The sequence below is a fragment of the Cupressus sempervirens genome, chromosome 10 (genome assembly GCF_028749045.1).
Source record: "Cupressus sempervirens isolate cs-2001-9-10 chromosome 10, ASM2874904v1, whole genome shotgun sequence".
NCBI lineage: Eukaryota > Viridiplantae > Streptophyta > Pinopsida > Cupressales > Cupressaceae > Cupressus > Cupressus sempervirens.
Window position 1 is genome coordinate 942,662,013 of NC_143127.1, and position 24,696 is coordinate 942,686,708.

Here is a 24,696-nt window from a genome sequence, read left to right on the forward strand (position 1 = left end):
TGGATCAGTTCAAGAATGGATTTAGATTTGTTAACACTTTTAGGAAATGATTGTTTAGTATTTTTGCCTAAAGCACATCCTTTGCAAATGCTTAAGTGATCAGTTTTGAGATTAGGTAAACCTTTTACAATTTTTCCTATGCACGATAGTGAAGGTGACCTAGCCTCCTATGCCAAATTTCGGTGGAATTTGAAGTTTCATGACTAAGAGCTAGGTTTTGATTATTACAAAGTTTATAGACTTCCACCTCTAGTCTCACATGATTCACCATTTTTATAATATAATTTAGCCTTTTTTAGAAATCTAAGATTTTAGATTTTATTCTGAGTAATAGCTTTTCTTATCAGAATGGCTTTGATACCATGTTAAGTTTTGTGGATCTTTGATAGATAAAACTATTACAATAAATATAAGAACAATAGATGCTCTTACTTGTACCTCAGTAGTGCAGAGTCGTCCTTCAAATAATGGTGATCTTTGAATTGCTTATATGCTGAACCTCCTTCTCTGTATGTTGCTGATTAATATGGAATATTTATTGTATAGGTTAATGATCCTACAAATTAGATGACAGAGGAGAAGTACTGAAAGTATTAATAATGATTGTGATGCAGATTGCTGGGTCTGAGATGCCGTGGATAGATGTCTTTCCCATCGATCTGCAATACACATATATAAGTTGTGCAACGGCTATGACCCGAAGAGTCATGACCCTATGTGGCCAATGCCTCTACGGGGCATAACTAATGATAAGTTTAACACTAAACAAACACCGCTTAACACAAGCAGTTGGCAATGCCTTTATATTACTGCCATCGATAATATTACAAGGCAATCTGTCAATACCTAATTTGCTGTCAATAGTATCAATAGCATGTTCATGAAATCATTAACAACTCATACACACACACACACACACATATATATATATATATAAATGTATGTATGTATGTATGTATGTATGTATGTATATGTATATGTATATGTATATATGTGTGTCTGTGTGAGAGAGAGAGAGAGAACCATAGTAATGATTATCAGATAAGTATGATAAAGATTTGCATATGACAAATTACTTCTACAGACGCTATACATCAACATCCTGTAGCGAGGCTTAGTCAATTTATTGCGACCCACGTGAGCTGACAATGTGATTTGAAGGTCTCTGTTGATTGAGCTGCTATTTATAGTAAGTAAAATGTGGGCAATTCCTATTTTTAGTAGTGCAGTTGAAACTTGAGGCACTACGTGGTTTGGCTTCTTTAGTGATTGATTGGGTAAATTCGTGAAGCTCTACATTACAAGTTGTTTATTAAGTTTATCTTAATAAATGAGTTTTATCATATAAGTGTTAGAATTTGATGGTGTGTTGAAAAAGCCTCTTAAGTGAATAGTGTCTTCATGAAGCCATGTGTTTGAGAGTTATTTATTTAAAATAGTAGTTAGATGGAAGCTTCTAATTGAAAGGTGTATTGATGAAGCAACTTTAATGAAAGGTGTATAGGAGAAGCCAAGTTGCATTATAAAAGAGGCTTCATGAAGCAAATAGATTCATTCTTGACTATTGCTTTTGATAATTTCTTATGAGGGTTTTGAAGCGTGAATTCTCTTGGGGACTGATTCCTCTTGATTTGAGAATCAATTTGCTGCTGTCGTATGGCAAATTGGAATTGCATTTTGAATCTGGGTTTCACATTCAATTCATTGCTGAGGTATTGTGAATTGAATTATTTTTTCAATCTGATTTGGGTGTCTTCTCTACTGTAACTTTTCTGTGACTAGAAGGTGGTTTACTGTTGCAATCATTGGCACCATTATTACTGGTTTCATTTGAAGCTGGGCGTCCAATTAAATATCTACTATTTGGGCATAAGTAATCTCTCCTTTAGATGCCAAGCATCTCTGTTATTGGCGTGCACATTCACTGATTTCTAGACGTAATTATATCTCTGTAAGTGGATGCTTTCTTTACCACCATTTACACAGGCTGGGCGGCATTTCTTTCAGTGTTTGGATTTGCATTTTCAGATACCCACAAAGACCCAATCGGGCTCCAGTTAACAATGCCATTACAGTACGATTCTTTGTGTGGGGATTGGTTTCTCATTACTGCCATTTGGTGCCTAATATCTCTGTTTCAGGAGGCGTCATTGCCTTGCATTTTGGTGCTGTTATTTCAGGGTTTCAGTCACAGAGGCAGCGCCACTACCACAGAGATCTGCATTATTTGTCTGGAGCCGATAGGGCTGTTAGTGTTATTGGAGTATCATCTGCCACTCTGCTGCAATTAGTTATTTCCTGCGATCACCTGCAGGTTCTTATGTTCAATTGCGATTTCTATTCAATGAGATTTGATGGAAAGATGGATCAGGCTTCAAGGATAGCTCTGTTAACTAATGCTATATGATGCTGACTGGCTCAGGAAAGGTATATGAGTGTCTTAATGAATCCTTGAACCTTGATTGACCTGCCTCTTAGTTGTCCAATAGACTTTTGCATATATGGAATAACTATGCAGAACCAAACAAAGCCTGCTTTAGTTGGCTTCTTATTCTCAAAAAACTTCTTGTGGGAAATATTTTACATACACAAAGACTACCAACTAGGATTTGTGAGTTGTTTGCATTGCCGAAACTGCTGAAGATTTTTTTTATTGCAAACATGCTTTGGCAATATGATCAGTATTCTTCGGCTTGCCTGTAGATTGGAATGTGAATCTTAGCTTTACTGGGCACGAAATTCTTGTCGGTCATGTTGATGTCTTCAATGCTGAACAGAATAAGTTTTGGCTTGTGCTTATAATTTACAAATGAAATTTCTGGTTTATTTGGAAGAAAAGGAAGAAAGACGTTGTACAGGACAAAAGGAGGCATCTTACTGAGTTCCATAGTAAATTGGTGTTGTTTCATGTTTCTACGCTACTGGAAATTCCCAGAGTTCATTTGATGAAACTGTTGCAAGAAAGGTCTAACAATAGTTCATGAAGCAGAGAGTAAGTCACCCTACACCTTCCCACAAGGAAGTAATAATCTGCACAAAAATTGGAATTGCTGGAGAATTTTATGGAGAAAAGATTGCAAAAACAGTGATTGAAGAAGGTATTGTGGATAAAGGACAGTTACCAGCCTTTTGTTAAAGATCCAGATCCAGACATGATTATACCTCCTCTTCATACCTACGTGACAAATGGCAGAAATGGCAGAAATGTAAAAGCTACTGGGATGTACTTGTATATTCGGTTGTTCAGTTGTAACATGTCTGCTAGTGTTTGCATTAGTATCTTATATTTTGCTAGGGTTATTGTTTTGCCAAAAAATAAGGATAAACAGCAATAGAGAAGAACAAAATAGGTACAGAAGACACGAGATTTATCCCGGGAAGACCTTTCCACTTGAAGGGAAAAACTCAGCCAGACCTGTAAATATCTCTTTCATTGATAATTAAATGTTCCAGTACGATGCTTTGCACTGAATACAATATATATAAAGAATAGAGAGACTCTTCATCTCACAGCTGAAGGTCTCTTCAATTTCTAGAACATGTCTTTTCATATTTCCAACCGCATGCCTCTTACCATGATGCATGACACATGTTTCTTCATATGATATTATCTCAAATAAATATCTTAATTATCTTCTCTGGTTGTAAACACAATATATAGGTATTATCTCATTTCCAACATATAGCAAAATCAGATATAAAGATGTCTATAGCAGCTACAATCTTCCACAGATACTACCCAGAGCTTCAGCACATAATGCAATATTCTGTTTTGGTAAACTATATCTAATATAATAATAAAATTCCAATGACTTAAAAGTCTGAAACAATATTTTTAGTTACAAATTTGAATATAGAATTATTTTATATTGATAATAGTTTTGAGTTTCAGAAGGCTTATAATGTATCACATTGCTTAAAAGCAGTGTAATCCAGGCATGTGTTTTCACCCAAATTAGAGGCATTTCGGAAATGGGTACTGCACCGAGGAGGAGATGGAGGGAAACATTTCCTAGTTCCCAGTCAGACAAAAAAGTCAGGGAACATTTCCGAAACGTGGAAACTGCAAGGGTGTGGTTCAGAGATGGCAGACCATCCTGGAGACAGCCAGAGAAGGCCGGTCGCCTCTAGCATCAGTAAGAAGCAAAACCAAAAAAGTAACAACCAGATTTTAGAAAACATTTCCAGGTCTATGATAATCTATTAAAATCTTATATTCTTATATGACAATTTTATTGTGAAATGCTGATATAAATCAACTCAATTAATGGAATTAGTTATTATGAAAAGCTTGCTTTCAGTACTATGTATGACGTAGTAAAGTCTGCAATACAGTAACCTTCAGCACTGGAGCCTATATTTTGTACAAATTAAAGGATGCAATGAGCTCATATATCTGCTACTCATAAGGGAAGAGATTTATTGCTAAGGTGAGAATTTGGAGAGCATTGGTGTATAGTTTCCTCAAGACCTTGGAGGGACATATTAGTTGCATCTTGTATCAAACAATTTGCTGTTCTTATGCCAGTCAATGTTAAGTTTGGAAGGTAGATCACTAATTTATTGTAATTGTGATCTGAGATTGAAAGGAAAAAATTTGTATCTCTGAGTATGAGATTATGTCATGTCCCCTTTTTTCCTCTAATAGAATTTAATAATAAATGTAATAAAATAATAATAAAATGGATAAAGAATGTTTTATTTTGAGAAATTAAATATTAAAATATATTAATATTATATTATAATATAATATAATAATAATAACAATAAATATGATTAATCTTATTTTCCTCTAATAGAATTTAATAATAAATGTAATAAAATAATAATAAAATGGATAAAGAATGTTTTATTTTGAAAAATTAAATATTAAAATATATTAATATTATATTATAATATAATATAATAATAATAACAATAAATATGATTAATCTTATTGTAAATGATTATAAGAACATCGTAGCTGTTATATTATTATTATCAGATAATAATATAGTATATATAAATATGGTAATAATAATATGAAAGAACCCTTATTAAAATAATACTTTAAGATGACTCATTATGGGAGAAATGTAATTCACCTTCCATATTCTATTAAGAATAAATACTCGGTCACTAAGGTATGAGGCACAATTTCCCTTATCATATCTATATATGTTCTCAAAGACTGAGATATGTGATTTAATTCTGAATATTAATCCATCGACAAAATAGAATGATGAGACCTCAGCTCAGGAGTGCTCCTAGTCAACAAGGATCGTTTCTATGCTGCCCATTATACTTGGACAGACTCAAAACAATAAATATCAAGGATGAATATTTGCAGAATATGTCATCGACCCTAAAGGACTACTAAAACTATTGATTCATGTTTGGACCATGAAATATCTTGTCTGTAAGACACAGTCCACATACAAAGACACCAATAAAAGTGGAACCATAGCAGCAGTCGATACAATATATTGGAATTGTAAGACCATTGATTACAGTCAATTTAGACAGACATACCACTGCATAGACTAACATTTGATCACTTAATACAAAGCGGAAACCACATTTACGATCAGAAATGAGTATGCCGATAACAGACTAAGGATAATGATTATGATAATGGATAATGATTATGATACGGGAAAGGTATAATCTATAGAAGTCAAATTCATTAGCCAAAGATATGCTAGTGTTAAATGAAGAGATGTGATTGTTAAATGAAAAGTCACAAGGTTCCTCTTGGTGGCATATAATAGGAAATTCAAATATCAATGAGGGGAGGTGGGGAAATTATCCACGCAGATAGTAGTCACATGGTAGTTAAGGAACGTGGTATACACAGCTGGAATAATTGAAGAAGATTGAATAAATACAAGTGGGTTGCAGAACATAAACAAGGCTCTTGCACAGAACAAAACAAGCATATTCCCAATCAACGATACAAGAAAAATACAGACAACATGGATATAGAAATTCTGGACAGAGATTGGAACAGTGAAGACAGCCGGAAGAAAAGTCAGACCTGGCAAACATTGAATATTAAAGGGGAGACGAAAACATATATGGTAGATTGGCCAATCACGAGTCATGGGAAATGAAGTATTAAAGCATTCAGGGATGACTATGCATATTATCCCAAGCGTCGAAAGAATGAAGCAATTGGAGTACTACGCCAAATCAAGGATACGCGTCATCAGCGATAACAAGAACAGATCGGGTTTGAGGTGTTCAATGAAGACCTTGGCAATCTCAACAATCAGAACATTGATAATATATATATATATACAGATTTATTTATCGAATATATATATATATATATCAGATGTATGAGAACTTAGAAGTCAGATATTGAGAAGTAAGAGTACAAGAAAAGGAATATATACAATCAGATTTTTCAATCTGATATGTATCTATCAGAATATAAAGGTAGTGACAGAATTAATGAGTATATTGTAAAAGAATATTATTAATATTACAATTCAACTAAAAATCATCTATAATAATGGACCCGGAATGGGGACATTACAAATTATGAATGTATAAAATTGAAATTTGAACTCTTAATTCAAGTTTCAGCTCAATTGTTATGTATAATTTTTATGCCTATGATGAATGCTTTCAGATTTATCAATGTTATCATATGAATATATTTGAAATTTTAGTTTTCCCTATATATTTTAACTTTTCCCTATTTTTTATATACCCATCCACACTGCCATTCTTGCCATCCCCTATCCTGGGGAAAAAAATCAGTCCTAGAAACCCATTATACTGTCCCCCAATTGTCCTGTCTCAGGAACTCAGAGCAACTTAGCCTAAAAGCTTTATCAATTAAGAAAGAGACTAAAGATGTAAAGTTCAAAGCAGTAGATTTTTATTAATACTTGCTCCTCTTCCATACTAACAAATGCTTAGAAATTTCTGTAAATCATGTGGGTTCATTTAGTTCATACCTATTACCAATGAAAGTGAGTAAGGTCATTTAAATAAAAAACTCATTAAAAATAGTCAATGTGATTACTTGAACATTTAATGTACTTTGAAAGAAAAAAAATTAAACCACACTGTTGTTCAAATAGTTGCAATTTGTAAATTTTACTTCATTAAATAGTCAATTCATCGAAAAAATCCAATCCATCTCCTATCATCCCCTGCACCCAGAACTGACTATCAATTGATCCACCTGATTAAATCATTAAGAGTTTAAATTTTTTCCTATTCCTGTCTGATGTCCTTACTAATAAAAGCACATTTGAATAGTCAGGACCATTCATTTGAAAAGTGGTGCCTGTATTATTATGCCAAAAAACAAACATAATGATCAAGCACTAACATAATGATCAATTCAAGGTAAGATTATATTCTTCTCATCTAGTTTTAATCAGGAGAATATTACGGACTGCAACTTTGGCATGCTCTATATCAAAATAGCAGCAGGTTTCACAAGTTGGGTTCCTTTTTCATGTTAATGCAAGTAGACAAAATCTTTAGACATCTTAGGTTGTTGACCATACCCTCTCTCATCATTATGTCTTAGCCTACCATATTAATTTCCTTAAAACTTCCTTAGAAGAAAAGAAAGATCATACAGCTTTGCATGTCGTCACAGCAAGCACAGATTCCTGAAGACCACAGCGATGGATGATGTTGGATTTGATAAGCAGATGTTGTTAGAGATTCGATGATGTCATCATCTGAGTGCGGTGCAAGAACATAATCTGTAGGAGTATAACTGCCTTGTTCCTTCATGGTATTTCAATAGGATTGAGTCTGCCATCAAGAAATTTTATCATCAAGGTATCTGACATATAAAGATAATTTGAAGGCACCAAAAAATACCCTATTATATTTATTGCACCCACAAAGTCCATTACTTGCACCCATATCTATCTAGCATACCTCTAATCTAAAAACATCCAAATTTGAACGTACTCCCTAATTAGAAATTAAAGAAGTTGAAGGGGATTTCATTCCGAAACTTGAAACTTAATGTTCCATATATGATACATGAGGATAAAATCACAGTAAAACAGAAAAAGGAAATGGGATAAGTTATCAAAAGGCATCAGAAAACTACAGTTTACTATCACAAGGTCAGAAATATAAAACAAACATACCGAATTTCAAGACAGGCACATTCAGTGTCAGTAATAAAACAAGCCATACAATGTACACATAGAGCTACATGGTTTCTGCAAATAGTTCAATCATTTTTGCAACACAGTGTAACCAAATTAGCTGCTGATCTGATTAGACAATTCCAATTATCTGTTCAATGATTCTAACAAATGACAAGAACTTGAAGCATAGCCAGAGTTCATCCCATAATGCTAATTTCATGTTTTTCTTCAAGACCAAAGCTCAGAAAAAATTGGGAAAAAGTACATTTGTGCATTACACGAGAAAAGGTGAAGGATATCTAAGACATAAAATGTGGGCATTTTGAAACCTAAATACTTTGAAACAAGGCCAGAATATAACAGATAAAGAAATGAAAATGGCAAAATTGCATGAATCCAGAAATAGAATAATTATTATTTAAAAGCTTTTTTGAAAATTAAAAGCTGCTGAATAAATTTAAGGTCTGAACATCTATTGCAAAACAGTAGTAAAATTGATTGAACAAAGTCCATAGCAATTAGTTGAAAATGCTACCATGGGATGGCAATGGGGTTGACCTTGTAAGATCATAAGATATTTGGAATTGCCTTCGCATTCAAAAATTCCCTTAATAAAACTTGATCTGGATTTATACCAAATTGACAGCAAACTCAACTTCTAACAGTTTCTTTTTATTAGCAGTGAGCTCCCAGTTCTCAGAAGTTACAAGGACTTTCTTTGGCAGTTGGTAAAGCATTGGATAAAATATTAGATACAATGTCTTCAAATAGAAATCACTGTTGTAGAAAGGTAAAGCTCCAAAGTGCTGAACAGGCACAACGGCAGAGAAAGTATATCTCCTATGTCTGAGGCCTACTGATATATTACAGAAAAAAAACTTGTGAAAAGACAATGTTACAAGACTATAGCTTGTAGCTCTTGTCCTCAAATAATGCTTAAAGCATCTGATCCATATGATATTGGTAGGTATAGTTTTTGACACAGATTTACCATAATGCATGCATTCACTATCCAACACCTAACTTACAGCATCCTATTACAGATATCAGCAAGTTCATATGTTTTATTGTTGGAAAGAGTAATTTATCGGCAACGGTGAGACAAGACAAAACTTCAAGAGCAGCATTAAGTGGCTAAGTATGAAAGGTAAGGCTTCTCTTACAAGCTATATCATAAGCCTTGTGCTGGGTTTAATGTTCAGATTAAGTTAGGCAACAACAAAGTTTGTCAAATAATTTCATAATTGAATTCAATTTTGAAATTTACATATATATTAAATATATTAATTATTATAAATTGGCTTTATTAAAGGCAGATATAACTTAAAGAATCTACTAACCAATTGTGATATCCCCATCTTTACCCTAATAATGCAATAGCAACAAATCACATGTGGTCAAGGGATGCAGAGCTTTGTTGAAGTAATTATGTAATGTTTCCAATGATCATTCAGTTAGGACCTCTCTGTTTTGTAGTTAGTTGTTATTTAGAATGTTTCTTTTCAGTCTTAAATTTCTATTTTAAAGGCTTTGCTTGTGATCTCTACTTAAGGAACTTTAGTCAACTTTGTAATTATTGAATATCAATCAATTATCGTTTCATGGTATCAATGCCCATAGGTTATCTTTTGGTGAATTTTCAAAATTTGTAGTTTCAATGACTGGAATGCATTTCTAAAAGTTTACAAAAAAACTTTAATGAAAAATCATGAGGTTATGAGAAAAATTGTGATTAGCTGTTTATTTTTTTTCACTATTGTTTATGAGAAAAAATTGTGGTTTCTTCAGCTTTCCTTTATATAATCTGCAAGGCTTTTTGCGATTTTGTCATAAAAAATCATGGGTTCTCTTGTTGGAGGTTTTCCTGATTTTTTTTCCACATAAAAATCATGGAAGGGTTTTGCAAAAAAAAATTCAAAAATAATCATGGCAGTTTTTCTCCAGATTCCTGAGTATGTGGTTTTAGCGTTTTTCCCACAAAACAAAGGTTTTTACCAAATTTTCCACAAAATCGTTTGTGATTTCCACATCACACCAAGAGTTTGGTGCTGTCATACAACAGTATTTTTTTGACAATTTTATCTTGTAACTTGATTTGGGTTGCACCTAGGATTTATATGGAAAACGGTATTCTTCTGTAATAGTTCTTGATGATTTTTTTAAACAATTGTGTTGCTGTTTTTGACACTTTTTGGTAAAATCAGCGTTTTCCAGAATTGTGAAGGTTTTTTTAAGTTGATCTCAGTGTCTCTGAATAACGAGAGGGATAGCTTTGTTACTAGACATCATGATGGAAGGAGTATGTTAAATTTAATCATATCCCAAAGGTTTTGCAGCACTAGGCAGGGTCTCCATAGCAGGCTCATGTCACAGACCATTCTGAAGTAAAGTGAGCAGCCTTCTATGTGTTCATGGCCAAATGACCTGCAGTTGCATCTACTGTCGTGTAGGATAGTTATTAAAATGCCCATTGAGGGAGGCTGTTAAAGTAATTATGTAATATTTCTATAATGGTCATTCAGATAGCATCTGTCAATTTCATAGTTCTCATTTAAAATGTTTCTTTTCAATATCTTGTTCCTGTTTTAGAAATTTTGCTTGTAATCTCTATTTAAGAAGCTTTGTTTCCTTTGTAATTATTAAATATCAATTGATTATCATTTCAACCTTGAGCTCATCTAAATAGTTAGAGGATAGCTAGTAGCAAATAGTACATAGCAAATAAGATTTCAAGGTGATAATTTGAGTTAATAAAGCATCGAGTGTATCAAGGGAAAATTGTGATGTCTTATCAATAAGACTATTCTCCTAAAAAGCATCAAGAGGCACAACAAAGATTTTGATATGAGAGAGAGTTAGATATCGATTATCTCCCTCATGACAAAAAGAAGGTAATATGGTCCTTAAAGTTTATTATAATTATGTGGATGTCACCTCACACATAAAGAATATTCATGGCAACACCACCATTGCAGCAATCAGCATATGATGACAAGTTCATGTAATAACCCCAATTGGTTATAACCTTGACAAACACCAATTTCTTCGCTATTTAGTTGTTTGACATTTTGTCAAACACTTGGCAAGCAATCTTACAACTGATATCATTTATCATCAAACTTATAATTGAAACTCTGCTCATTGGGTTTTCAAAAACAAATAAATGCAATAAACTTGAGACTGAGTCAACTAACAATTTATGGAGTCTCAGAATTAAACAATAATAAGGAACTGAAACAATTTGACGTAAATCCAAAACTTCCTAAATTTCCAATTCTGATTGCAATCAATGTTCACCAAAACTAGCACTTGATAATCAGAAAATTACAACACTGATCATGCCCACGGGAATCAAATACAGTACTGCAAATTACTCATCAATATTCCCAATTCTGGAATAACAATGAAATTAAAATCAATTTTCTGCAAGCTCATTTCTTTACAAATTAACATCAAACCTGATAATTCTTGAATCAAACTGATTTGCAGTAGGCATCACCATATGCAGGTCCATTTGCAAAATTTAGCAGGCCTGAACTTGCTCTAACAGCAGCGTTGTAAATGCTACCAAACTCTGATGTAGATTGTCGTGCCACCATTCAAGAGGCTGCCAAATTAATTCCTCCAGCATACACAACCACCAATAAAAGACTTCTCAATTTGTAATTGAATTTCAAAACCACTTCCAGCACAAATAGATTCAAACCCTGTCGACTTCAGAATTCCAACCACCATGAACACCAACTTCTCATAAACAATATGCCACAGTAGAGAAGTAACAATTGCAATACTTTAACTGCAATTGCACAGATAAATCAAAGAGAATCAGTCTCCATTCAAGATCACCAAACTCTTATACCTCAGCAAAGGCAAAGAAAAAACAACTCAGAATTGCTTCACAGGCAACAAAAGCAAATAATTAATCGGATGGCTTTTCCATCAAATGGCCTCATATTTATAATCTCCAAATGGCACAAGTTTCCCAAATGAACTTCACTTAAGAAGCTTCCTCCACACAACATTAAAATATAATAAAGTGTCATTATAATATAATTTATTAATTGCTTTTGGCTCCAAAAATGACCTTTTCCACCATAACATAATATTTTGACACACAAGATCATTGATTCTTGTGCCCACAATTCAAAACTTTTCATCCCGGTTCCAACGAGCTATGATACTGAGGAGACCAACATACAACACCAACAAAAAAGCAAGCTCAACATATTTAGATGAATAATAATAATTCAACCGTCTTGCAAAAATAAATAAAGAAGCATTAAAATCAAAATCTGACAACATAGAGAACCTGATGAAGAAAGACGATGAATGAACTTGACAGGGTAACTTCCTATAAATAGATGCTCCCTCCAAGATCTTGGAGCCCAAATTGGAAGCCAAAAAAATAAAACTGAGAGCATCACTCAACTCTTCTAACTCAACTGAGCTCATTGAAACCAACAGCTTGACTTACTATAAATAGTAAGTCACTCAAACGGAGCCAAAACACACTATTGGTTATTGGAAAGCCTATAACCCCACAACTGAGACCCTCAAATCCCATTGTCAACTCATGAGGGTCACAATGGTGAACTGACCAAGACTACTACAGAAACTTGCTAAAAATGGGGACATTACAATCATCCCTGCCTGAGATTGCTTGTCCCCAAGCAATCCCGGAGCAAAATGAACATCACAGTCCACCTAGATCCCAAGGGTAGAGCTACGCACTATCCCTGTCATGTACAAGCAACTCCTGTTGCACCAGTACCCAAATAATAGACATCAACATCAAAATCATCTAAAAACTAACTCTAGGTGTTGATGAAGGCAACAACTCATTAGAACTCAACCTAGCTGATTTACCAACTCTATCCAAACTTGAGTTCTCATCAAACTAACACTCACACCCAACTACACTATGGAGACAGTAACAACCATACATGCCTAAAACACCAACATCAACTCCAACCTCTGTCAAATTGTCTTGAGTGTATAGATATTGCAAATGGTCTATCTTGTAGTTGCCAATCCCATCTACACAAGATGGTGCTAACCCATCCCATAATGGATGGTATGAAACTGGAGCCAACCCACACCAACATGAAACCAAATCCTCTATAATGTAATGCCAATAAAAATCCCCAATCTCTGTCAAGGGCTCATCAATATCAAACTGGGAATTAGGAGACGGCTCCAATCTTTGACTCCAAACTACTGGTCAAGCAGGATCTTGGTCAATCCTCTCAACAAACCCAACCACCAAATCCTTGTAAAGAAGCATGGTAGACAGACTCTCTACAATCTTTCCCACCAACCTCTGAATAACACGAGAGCCTCGGATGAGAGTACCATCAAACACTCTGTATGAGTCCTCCTACACATCTGAACTCTCCAAAAGATACTCCATGAAAGACTTTGTGTAGTAGAAATTATGTGGAAGCATTAACCTGCTCTCTCACTATCCATAGCTGATCACTCTGAAAATGTGGCACAACAAGAATCACACTACAGTCCTAAACCGATGCTATCACCTCTTCCGTACCTATCAATCCTCTCAGCAAACCCAACCACAAAATCCTTGTGGGGAAGCATGGTAGACAGACTCTCTACAATCTTTCCCACCAACCTCTAAATAACACGAGAGCCTCAGATGAGAGTACCCTCAAACACTCTATATGAGTCCTCCTGCACATCTGAACTCTCCAAAAGATACTCCATGAAAGACTCTGTGTAGTAGAAATTATGTGGAAGCATTAACCTGCTCTCTCGCTATCCATAGCTGATCACTCTAAAAATGTGGCACGACAAGAATCACGCTACAATCCTAAACTGATGCTCTCACCTCTTCTATACCTACTGCACCCATATCCGCAGTAGATGTGACTACCACATCACCACGCCCCCCATCCTCAATCGTGGGTGAACAAGAAATAAACATATAATGATTTAACAAAGTAAAATACTATTCATTCATCAAATCCTTTTCATAAATAAAAATGTTCCAACAGATGAGTCTTGAAGCAGCCCTTCATCAAGTTCCAACAATTGACTTTGAAGTTCCACTGCAGGGGAAATTGGTGCCAAGAGAACCCCCAATATTCTACTGGAGGCATTTAGATACAGGGGGAATCGCAGCCTGTCAAAAGAGGGTATTGTAGGGGTTGGATGCATACAGGGACACGGACAGCAGAAGAGAGGAAACCACAGAGAGCAATGGGACTGATTCTGAGGAAGAGAGTACCTCAACAAAGGTTGGAAGCAATGTGGCAATCGGAGGGTCCACACTTTTCACCCCTCCCCAATTGTTGACTTCGGCACACTTGACAACCACCACCTCACTTGGTGTGCGCCAGTTATCATGACTCCACCGACGGCCAGGACAGAAACCAAAGATGTTATGACTCCATAGAATGTTTCAGCAAATCTAGTTGCACCAGCAATACCAGCAACAGAGTTGGTAGAAATGCACACGCCAAAGCCCGAACCTCAAGTTCAACAAGATGTAATCGGCTCTGACACTGTTGTCACCATATCTTCATCTTTGTTGGCCAAGGCCCAACCAGCACAGCCAATTGAGAGCATTGAGATGACACAAGCAACACAACCGAAGAAGGTTGAGGTGATGGACAGAGCAAATATATTTTTGAGACAGTAGTTCCGACTCATTCCTGCAGAGGTCGGTTCTTCCATTCAGTCCCCCAGGCAGGAAGAGGTATCCCCAAGAGTAGCTGCCATATTAGAGCCACAAGAGGTGGGAATACCACAGTCCGAGGATGTACCTAGAGATGAGGAAGCGGCAGCGGATGTGGACGTGGCTACCACAAGAGAGGCTGAGATGGATACAGATATGGAGTGGGATGTCGACACTATGAGAAAAGAGGATAATAGGTCGGATGAGGATAGATGCAAGGCATACATCAGAGCCATAGAGGTTGTGATGGAGGGAAGACGAATCATTGGATATCAAGCTTTTGTTTACCATATGGATTAATTAAGCAATGCACACAGGAAATCGATACGAACACCGAACAGCAAATAGCAGAACTATTATTATTCGCATATGCCAACAGTACATCATGCTTTTCTCATAGGATAATGATAAGATATGATTACAATGCTTTCCGAAGGGGTTATAAATACTTTCTGACGAACCTTCCCGAAGGTATCCGTCGGCCAGATACATCATGTCAGCTACAAACTATTCACCGTCGGCTACATAACAAAAACTTTCCCGAAGGGACCCGTCGGCCGATACACAATTTCTACCGACGATATCATTCCCCCCAAAAAAGAAAAGTCGTCTCCTGACGACTACAAAACAAAACTCAAACAACTAATACAACAATATTGATCTGCCATATTACTTTCACATTCATCCCGTTGCATCTATAGCCTTTGCTAACACAATACTGATTCTTCAAGCTGACCTTGATAGCCACCTGTGCTGCTTTCTCTGCTTCCAACTCCTCGGTACCCTGAGCCAAGTGTCGCTGCACTGCCTCCAACTGGATGATCAGCTCCTCCCGAGCTCTCTACGCATCCACCAAGATAGCCTCACAGCCAACACCTGCTCCCACTGCCTCTGGTACGCAGAAAGTCCATGCCTGCAGCAACTTCAATTCTTCTCAACTGGTCAGACTCCCACGACTGATATCCGCAACGACTGGGGGTCCAGGGGGCAACCATTTCTGTCATTATCTGTCGATTCTGCACTCTTTCTGGCAACCACGGATGCGTCCCCTTCCCTTTGGCATCATCTGTCACTCATTCTGAACAACTTGATTCTGTCGTTTTTTTTTTTTTTTTTTTTTTCTTAGAAAACCTCCTATCATCCTTCTGTGATGAAATCCGTACGGCTTCCAACTTGACACAATCTAGATTCCAATCTGCTTAAAAAAAAACCGTTCTGCAATATCCCACCGTCTTTGAAAAATTTGTACAATGAAAATAAACAAATTTTGGCTCTAGAAACCGTACGTTAATCTTCTGAGGCTATCAAATTTCGTATGTTACCCTTCTGAGGCTATCAAAATCCGTACGGTGGTTTCAATGTAACTTTTAAAACCGTACAATGCAAGAAAAATCCGTGCCACGGCAAAACCGTACACCAACTTGATGATGGAACCCATACATTGTCTTTAAAAACCGTACAGCAAGCATGAAATCCGTACGTTGCTCGATCACAAAAATCCGTACGCTGTCTCCACAATCCGTACGGCAACCGTGAAAATAATCGTACAAGAACTGGCTTTAAAATCCGTACGGTAACTTTGCTGCTAAAAACCGTACGGTGTCTGCAACTTAAAAACCGTGCATTGCTTTCTTATAAAAATCCGTACGGTGAACCAATAAATTTCGTACACTGCATCATCATTTTAAAATCCGTACATTGAGCTGGAAAATCCATACACTTCCTCCAAAACCGTACGGTGAATAAGTTAAATCCGTACGATGCTGTCTCCTGCAAATATGGAACCGTACGGTGCCGTATTGTACTTTCCAAAATCCGTACGGTACTTCCCCGAAACCGTACGGTGCTTTCCAAAAACCATACGGTGCTTTCTTCTTTTCTTTTTTTTTTTGAAAATCTCACTTCTGGAACAATTATCTACAATATTTACATATATACAGTACTTACAGTCTTCTCTCAGTTATTCATCCACGGGGGTGCGTTACTTCTTTCATTGCAGACATTCAACTTCGACCTCTTCACTACATCGAATACTTCCTTTCGGTCTAGCATCCACTGTTTTATTGCTCTGTTATTGCTTACTTCCCACATCTGGTATGGCCCGACCCATTTAATTTTGAACTTGCCTGGTTTGATCTTATTCTGATCGTCATACAACACCCACTGTCCGAGTGGAAACCTGCTACGCCTGTTCTGTGTCATCTCCATATTGCCCAGTTTGTTCCCGAAGCCCCGTACCATGGACTTCGTCAACTGCCCCTTCTGTCCGTCAATAACACTTTCACTCTGTACTGCTACAACTTTTATTGAGCCCTTCCTCTTTGTTGCCTGTGCAGACGGTATCGTGTGTCTTCCTGGCTGCCAGTACCTTTCTGCTATATTTGTGGTTCGACGTAATACTTCCTTCCGGCGCAGTCGTACAATAGAATCTTTCCTTCTCTTGGGTTCATACTGTATGTTCTGTTCTTCAGCTTCAGTCATACCCGCGTTTCTTTCTTCGGCTTCTCTATGTTGCTTCGAACATTCATTTCTTCCTTCGGCTTCTCCATGTTCCTTCAGACATTCATTTCCTCCGTCGGCTTCTCTGTGTTCCTTCGGACATTCATTTCCTCCTTCGGCTTCTCTGTGTTCCTGCGGATATTCATTTCCTCCTTCGGCTTCTCTGTGTTCCTGCGGATATTCATGTCCTCCTTCGACTTCTCTATGTTCCTTCGGACATTCATTTCCTTGTTTCTTACCTTCGTCGATCCTTAGCATATTACAACTTGGAAAGAGCTCATAATCCTCTATCTGCCAGTGGTAAAGACCATTTACTGAATCCAGATCATCATCTCCTTCCAATCGTAGGACTCCCTCCTGATTGGGTTCTATATTCTGCCTCCTCTCATCATCTTCTCCTTCGAAATCCGAGGATAGACGAATCATTGGATATCAAGCTTTTGTTTACCATATGGATTAATTAAGCAATGCACACAGGAAATCGATACGAACACCGAACAGCAAATAGCAGAACTATTATTATTCGCATATGCCAACAGTACATCATGCTTTTCTCATAGGATAATGATAAGATATGATTACAATGCTTACCGAAGGGGTTATAAATACTTTCCGACGAACCTTCCCGAAGGTATCTGTCGGCCATATACATCATGTCCGTTACAAACTATTCACCGTCGGCTACATAACAAGAACTTTCCCGAAGGGACCCATCGGCCGATACACAATTTCCTTTCCGAAGGGACCCGTTGGCCGATACACAATTTCTACCGACGACAGCTTTGACTCGTTGGAAGGAGTTACATTTGATCCGAACCTACATTCGGGGGTCTATCCTGAGCGTTTTCGCTCCTACTTTGAGGTCAGGGGATGGCCAGCAGTGGAAACACCAGAGATGTTGGCTGATTGGTTTACAAAGCCTGAGTTGAGACCGTGCAACACTGCTATGGAGAAGCTAGCACACGAGATAGTAGAGGCATATAAAGGCATCTACTATGCTCATAGGCATGCAGAGGCAAATAGGGAAGCAGAGAGGATTGCAGTAGTGAGGTTTACGGCAGTCAAGATAGAAGCTCAAGAGAAGTTGGCTATTGAATTGGTCAACCAACATGCAACATGGGCAGCCGAGCGAGCAGCGCTTTTGCAAGATAAAGAAATGACTGAACAAAGATTGTAAGCGGTCGAACAAGGATTGCAGACAGCTCAGGCCCAGGCCATGGAGGCAGCACTTCTCCTGAAAGAGGCAGTGAAAGATGACACACAGACACAGAAGGACTTACACATCCGCATTGATCAAGTTTATGAGTTGTGTTGATAGCAGAACACTTCAGAGACACAACCTCCTTCCTAGTCTATATCGTTTCTATGTTTGTATTTTGTCTCCTAATTTTGTTAGTTTTGAGTTACCAGGAGACGACTTTTCTTTTTTGGGCAGGATGATGTTGTCTGACAAAATGACTAGTTTAGCAGTTACTGGTGCAAACCCAGTTGTGTCATTTCATATGCACCGTTTCGGATATTAGAAAGGTAGCCTTCACTTATGTATTTGGAATCAAGCATTGGGTGGAACATTGTTATGTACGAAAAGCATTTGATGAATGAATAGTATTTTACTTTGTTAATTCATTACATGTTTATTTTTTGTTCACTTACGGGCTGAACAACGGTAACCTCGTCCAACTATGACTGTGACTCTTGAAGAGCCAACTGGGTACGTTAAAGAGAGTCCATAGTCACCTCAAGCTCCTAGGTGAGCTCAGCCACCTCCTCTTTCCCTAATAATGTCTCATAACAGGTGCTACCCCACTCCAAAAGATAATCCCTATAAGCAACTAAGAGTAATTATGCTTCAAGATCTTGACAGTCTTTAGAAGCACATGAACCTCTACTAGCGAAAGACTACCATCACTGTGCTCATCTAACATAGGAGCACCCCAACCAAATGTAGCTCGCATCTAATGGATAGCATCATAATGCTCAAGAGTTGAAGAAATGTCACTTTCACTCACCTTCAACTCACTAGTCACATGATGCCTCTATAACCCCTGCATCCTATACAAGCTCTTTGTCTCACTAATTGCACTGTGATAGGATATCGAATCAAAACTGCCCACCACAAGATTGCTTGCTGTATGTGTGCTAAAGACCTCGCAAACATCTATAATCGAGGTACTACACCTCCTCTGAAGAAGCAGAAGCCCTTGTTGCATCGCACTCCATGCATGACTCTACTTCATCAACATAAATTCCCCGTAAATCCTACTCTTGGGAACCATCCAAAACATCCTTTGAGTCGTCACCCAATAACTAGCAAAGGGTATCATACCTAGTGCATCTCATAGCACCGTCAAATGAATCATCAGATGTGTCCATACTATCTACATCCACATCTTCTAATAAGCCTCAACTACAGACACCTAACTCCGCACACATGACTCGACATTGGGTTGTGAATCAATAATGCTAGAGAATGAATCCACATCTATTGACTCCACTGTAACACCCAAATCACCAACATCATAGTTGGGTGACTCCATACATGCATTGGTCCCATCTGAGGAACTAGTTCCTGTACTAAAGCAACACTACAACAGCTCACATACAAATCTCCAATAATAATCCCCTCCTCAAGAGAGCCTAAAGTATTAGTGATAACAACTACACCATCTTTGCAACAACTGCAACAACTCTAGAAGCCTCAACCTATTGAAGCGTGTCACAATCCTCCGTTGTCACTAACACAACCACATGTCCCTATGAAATAAGTCCATCATCAACACTTTTAATAGGGCTAGCAAGTGTCGTACTAAATGTAGATACATCTACATCATGGATACCTGTTAGAGAAAACTCACACCTCCTTCCCACCGACCTTCTAAAGTTGGAAACCATATACCCTGTCAACTATCTCAAGATCTAAATGTCTCTCTACCAACCTTTGCTGATGAAGACTAAGTCTTTCTATACTCTCTCGAAAGGAATTTATTTTCCTACTATCTTCCTCACTACTCCGCCACCTCCAGGAACTACTAGGCCTCCTATGTCTATCCATAGCTGGAAAAGCTACACTACTAGTCACTTCCAAAACAACAGCCGATCTGGAAAAAAACAACTTTCCTAGCCGACAGGATGGTAAGGAACTTCTCTAATACCATTGTAATAACCCCAATCAGTTATAAACTTGACAAACACCAATTGCTTTGCTATTTAGTTGTTTGACATTTCATCAAACACTTGGCAAGCAATCTCACAATTGATATCATTTATCATCAAAATTATAATTAAAACTCTGCTCATTGGGTTTTCAAAAATAAATAAATGCAATAAACATGAAACTCAGTCAACTAACAATTTATGGAATTTCAGAATTAAGCAATAGGAACTGAAACAATTCGATGTAATCCAAAACTTCCTAAATTTCCAAATCTGATTGCAATCAATGTTCACCAAAACTAGCACTTGATAATCAGAAAATTACAGCACTGATCATGCCCAAAAGGAATCAAATACAGTGCTGCAAATTATTCATCAATATTCTCAATTCTGAAATAACAATGAAATTAAAATCAATTTTCTGCAACCTGATTCCTTTACAAAGTAACATGAAACCTAATAATTCTTGAATCAAACTGATTTGCAGCAGGCATCACCATACGCAGGTCCATTTGCCACCTTTAGCAGGCTTGAACTTGCTCTAACAGCAGTGTTGTAAATGACACCAAACTCTGTTGTAGATTGTTGTCCCAGCATTCAAGAGGTTGCCAAATTAATTCCTCCAGCATACACAACCACCAATGAAAGACTTCTCAATTTGTAATTGAATTTCAAAACCACTCCCAGCACAAATAGATTCAAACCCTATCAACTTCAAAATTCCAACCACCATGAACACCAATTTCTCATAAACAGTATATCACAGTAGAGAAGTAACAATTGCAATACCTTAGCTGCAATTGCACAAATAAATCAAGGAGAATCAATCTCCATTCAAGATCATTAAACCCTTATACCTCAGCAAGGGCAAAGAAAAAACAACTCAAAGTTTCTTCATAGGCAACAAAAAAAAAATTAATCGGATGTCTTTCCCATCAAATGGCCCCATATTTATAATCTCCAAATGGCACAAGTTTCCCAAATAAACTTTTCCTCCACACAACATTAAAATATAATAAAGTGTCATTATAATATAATTTATTAATTGCTTTTGGCTCCAAAAATGACCTTTTCCACCATTACATAATATTTTGACACACAAAGCCACTATTTCTTATGTCCACCGTTTAAAACTTTTCATCCCGGTTCAAATGAGCTATGATATTGAGGTGACCAACATACACCAACAAAAATAGCAACCTCAACATATTTAGATGAATAATAATAATTCATCCATCTTGCGAAAACAACTGAAGAAGCATCAGAATCGAAATCTGACAAAACCAGAGTGATCCTGATGAAGAAAGACGATTAATGAACCTGACGAGCTGACTAACTATAAATAGACGCTCCCTCCAAGATTCATGGAGCCCAAATCGAAAGCCCGAAATTAAAAAAGAGCTTTACTCAACTCCTCTAACTCAACTGAGTTAATTGGAACCAACAATTTGACTTACTATAAATAGTAAGTCCCTAAAACGGAGCCAAAACACACTATAGGTTGTTGGAAAACCTATAACCCCACAAATGAGACCCTCAAATCCCACTGTCAACTCACGAGAGTCACAATGGTGAACTGACCGAGACAACTGCATGAACCTGCTAAAAATGGGGACATTACAATTGATGAAGTTAAAAAGGAACATAATAACATTAAGGAAGAATGCCAACAAGATGAATAGCATATCATACCTGAGAGAAGAGCCTCATCAAGATAATTATTGATCAGCAAATTAGAATCAATCAGAAAATAATGATCAAACATATATGGAGACCAAACTAAGGAAGATACAAATTGTGAATAGTCATTAGGCTTTCGTTGGATCATTCATATCAAGCAAGGAGGAAAATCTATCATCATTGCACACAATTCATCAATGAATATAATTAGCAATCTATTAGTCGGTCACACATCTTGTAGAAAACCTATTCGTCATAAAAGTTGGATGATATTATCGTCACAAAATAACACAATCAGCATGACAAATGTTAACACATGAACAGCCAGCAAGCATTAAGCCTAACACTCGTACAAATGGAGATATTATAACATCCAATTGCTTGGATTGATCAAGACAATCAATGTATAAGAAGGATCAGTAAGACTAAAGAGACTAATGGAATAACAATTGGTCTAGTATGGTGCAATTTGAATAATACAAAGATATGTGCATACAAACTGTAAGTGGATAACCAATGACTATTATATCAACAGTGATCAACATACATAAGAATCAATTATGGAAAGGTGTGGTTTGCAAATAAACTAACCTTGGAAAGATACAATTAAGATGAGAAGGATCAACTTACTACCACCTAGTATGAATAACTAATATTAGTTAATAAGTAGTGCTCAAAGAGAATTATACTAATTACTAAGGAAGCAATTAAGAGATAAATGATCATTAGTATGAAAGGGTGCAACGAATTAGTATAATGATGAGATGAGACTATGAAGAGGCATAAGACATGTCTCTTAGATTGCAGCCAATCCTTTCATCTAACAAGATGCAAGATGAAGATCAGTCTCACTCAATTAAAAATCAACAAATCAGTTTAACCTTTTTAATGCAATTTGGATAGCTTGATTTGAGCCATTTGGCGTAGGGTAAAGAACCGATTGCATATATTTCAAGATCAATAACAAAGAAACAGCTACTGATCGACTTAGCATATCTTTCATTATTATATCAGAGAAGGCTAGTATCATTTAGCAAAATGCCAAAAACACATATTGATATAGTAGAGACAGCTACTGATCAATATAGCATACCTTTCAATATTATATCGGAGAAAGCTAGTATCATTTAACAGAAACACGTATTGATATTAAGATAATCCTTGCATATTTGTCAATTATTCAAATCAGACACAGCAAAGATACTCTTAACATTATTGCACTAAGCACTGATTAGAGATAGCAATGATTTGTCCTATCAATTGTATAGCCTAAACATTGAGAAGTGGTGTCATAGTTTATGATCCTTAGTGTTATTCAAGACTATGAGGAAAGAAGTCACTTGCACTTGATTTTTGAAAGTGATTGCCCCTATTTCATAAGATTTAATAAAAAGAGGCATTACACCAGTTGGGAGGCAATGGAATGGGCAAGATACTCTAGACAGTCAATTCTTTTCAGCAAAACAAAACTGGCAGAATCAAGTGACAAGACAGCACGATCAAGGAACATAACCGCCATCATCATAAAGGAATACAGAAACAACAGGAAGCTTTAATAGAATCTGAATATAGCATAAACAGCGCCTGAGACTAGAGGTCAAATGGCTACAGCTTCTTGAAATTATTGAAGCAGAAGAAACATTGCATAAGAATGACCATTAAAGTAACAAAATTATGCAAGTTAATTGCTAAGTTTTCCAAGCTTGCATTTAAGTGCAAGGATGGACCATACTCATAACTTGCTTCCTAAAGCTCTAAGACTTGAGGATTCTAAAACTTGATAGAAAACTTGGTGCCTCAAATGAACTCACAAGGCCTCTATTTATAGCATTTGGAGGCCAAAGGGATTGTTGGATTATTGGTAGGTGTAAATGGTAGGTAGTGGTAGTGGAGAGGACTTTATGTAGTAGATATGGTAGTGGAGAGGTAAGAGGGGATAATGTTGTGGTAGAGGAGATAGTGGAAATAGTGGAGATAGTGGACTAGTACGTGCTTTTGGAATGTAGTGGGAGCCACATAGTAGTGGAATAGGTATCTATTTGAAGATGATGTAAGCTCATGTAAGAAAATTACTACAAATCACACTCTTATTACTCAACATTAAAATCTTCTCAAATATAAGTACTAGTAAGCAAATATTTGTCATAAAATTTTAATATTTAAAAGGATAGGATATTAATATTTGCTCATGACCTATGATTAATTATTTATTATATTTTAATATTGAACCAAAAAATGAAAATGGTCCACTCAACACTAACAAGTGGCTACAGGGATCTCACTTTTTAAGCAGGTGGGAATTCTCTTTTCAGATCTTAATGTGGCAGACTCCATGGCACTGAAATGCATGTACTCGCTATGTTATATTTAATATTACAACTTTAGAAATATAGGTCCACCATGTCTTCTATATAGTATTTTATCCAGGTGGCAAGCATAGGGTTCGACTATGAATACATTCTTAATTACTACAATAACCTACACCTATGTACATTAGATGTTATCAACCATGCTATTGTGCTATCATCCTGAGTCCACTCAACCATTCTAGGACAT

At 36.6% G+C, this 24,696-nt stretch overlaps 1 protein-coding gene across 3 annotated transcripts in view; it reads right to left on the bottom strand.

The window, feature by feature from the left end:
* The window catches only part of LOC149537074 (PLAC8 family protein), a 183,655-nt gene that overhangs the window by 82,833 nt on the left and 76,126 nt on the right, over positions 1-24,696 (bottom strand). For 2 of the 3 annotated variants that reach the window (XM_089807020.1, XM_089807022.1), the window contains one exon: positions 7,584-7,764. In XM_089807020.1, the coding sequence (XP_089663146.1) occupies positions 7,584-7,743 (160 nt within the window). In that variant the 5' untranslated portion in view covers positions 7,744-7,764. Of the gene's footprint in view, positions 1-7,583; positions 7,765-11,572; positions 11,911-24,696 lie in introns of all 3 variants that reach the window. The other variant, XM_089807021.1, reaches the window with a different exon arrangement.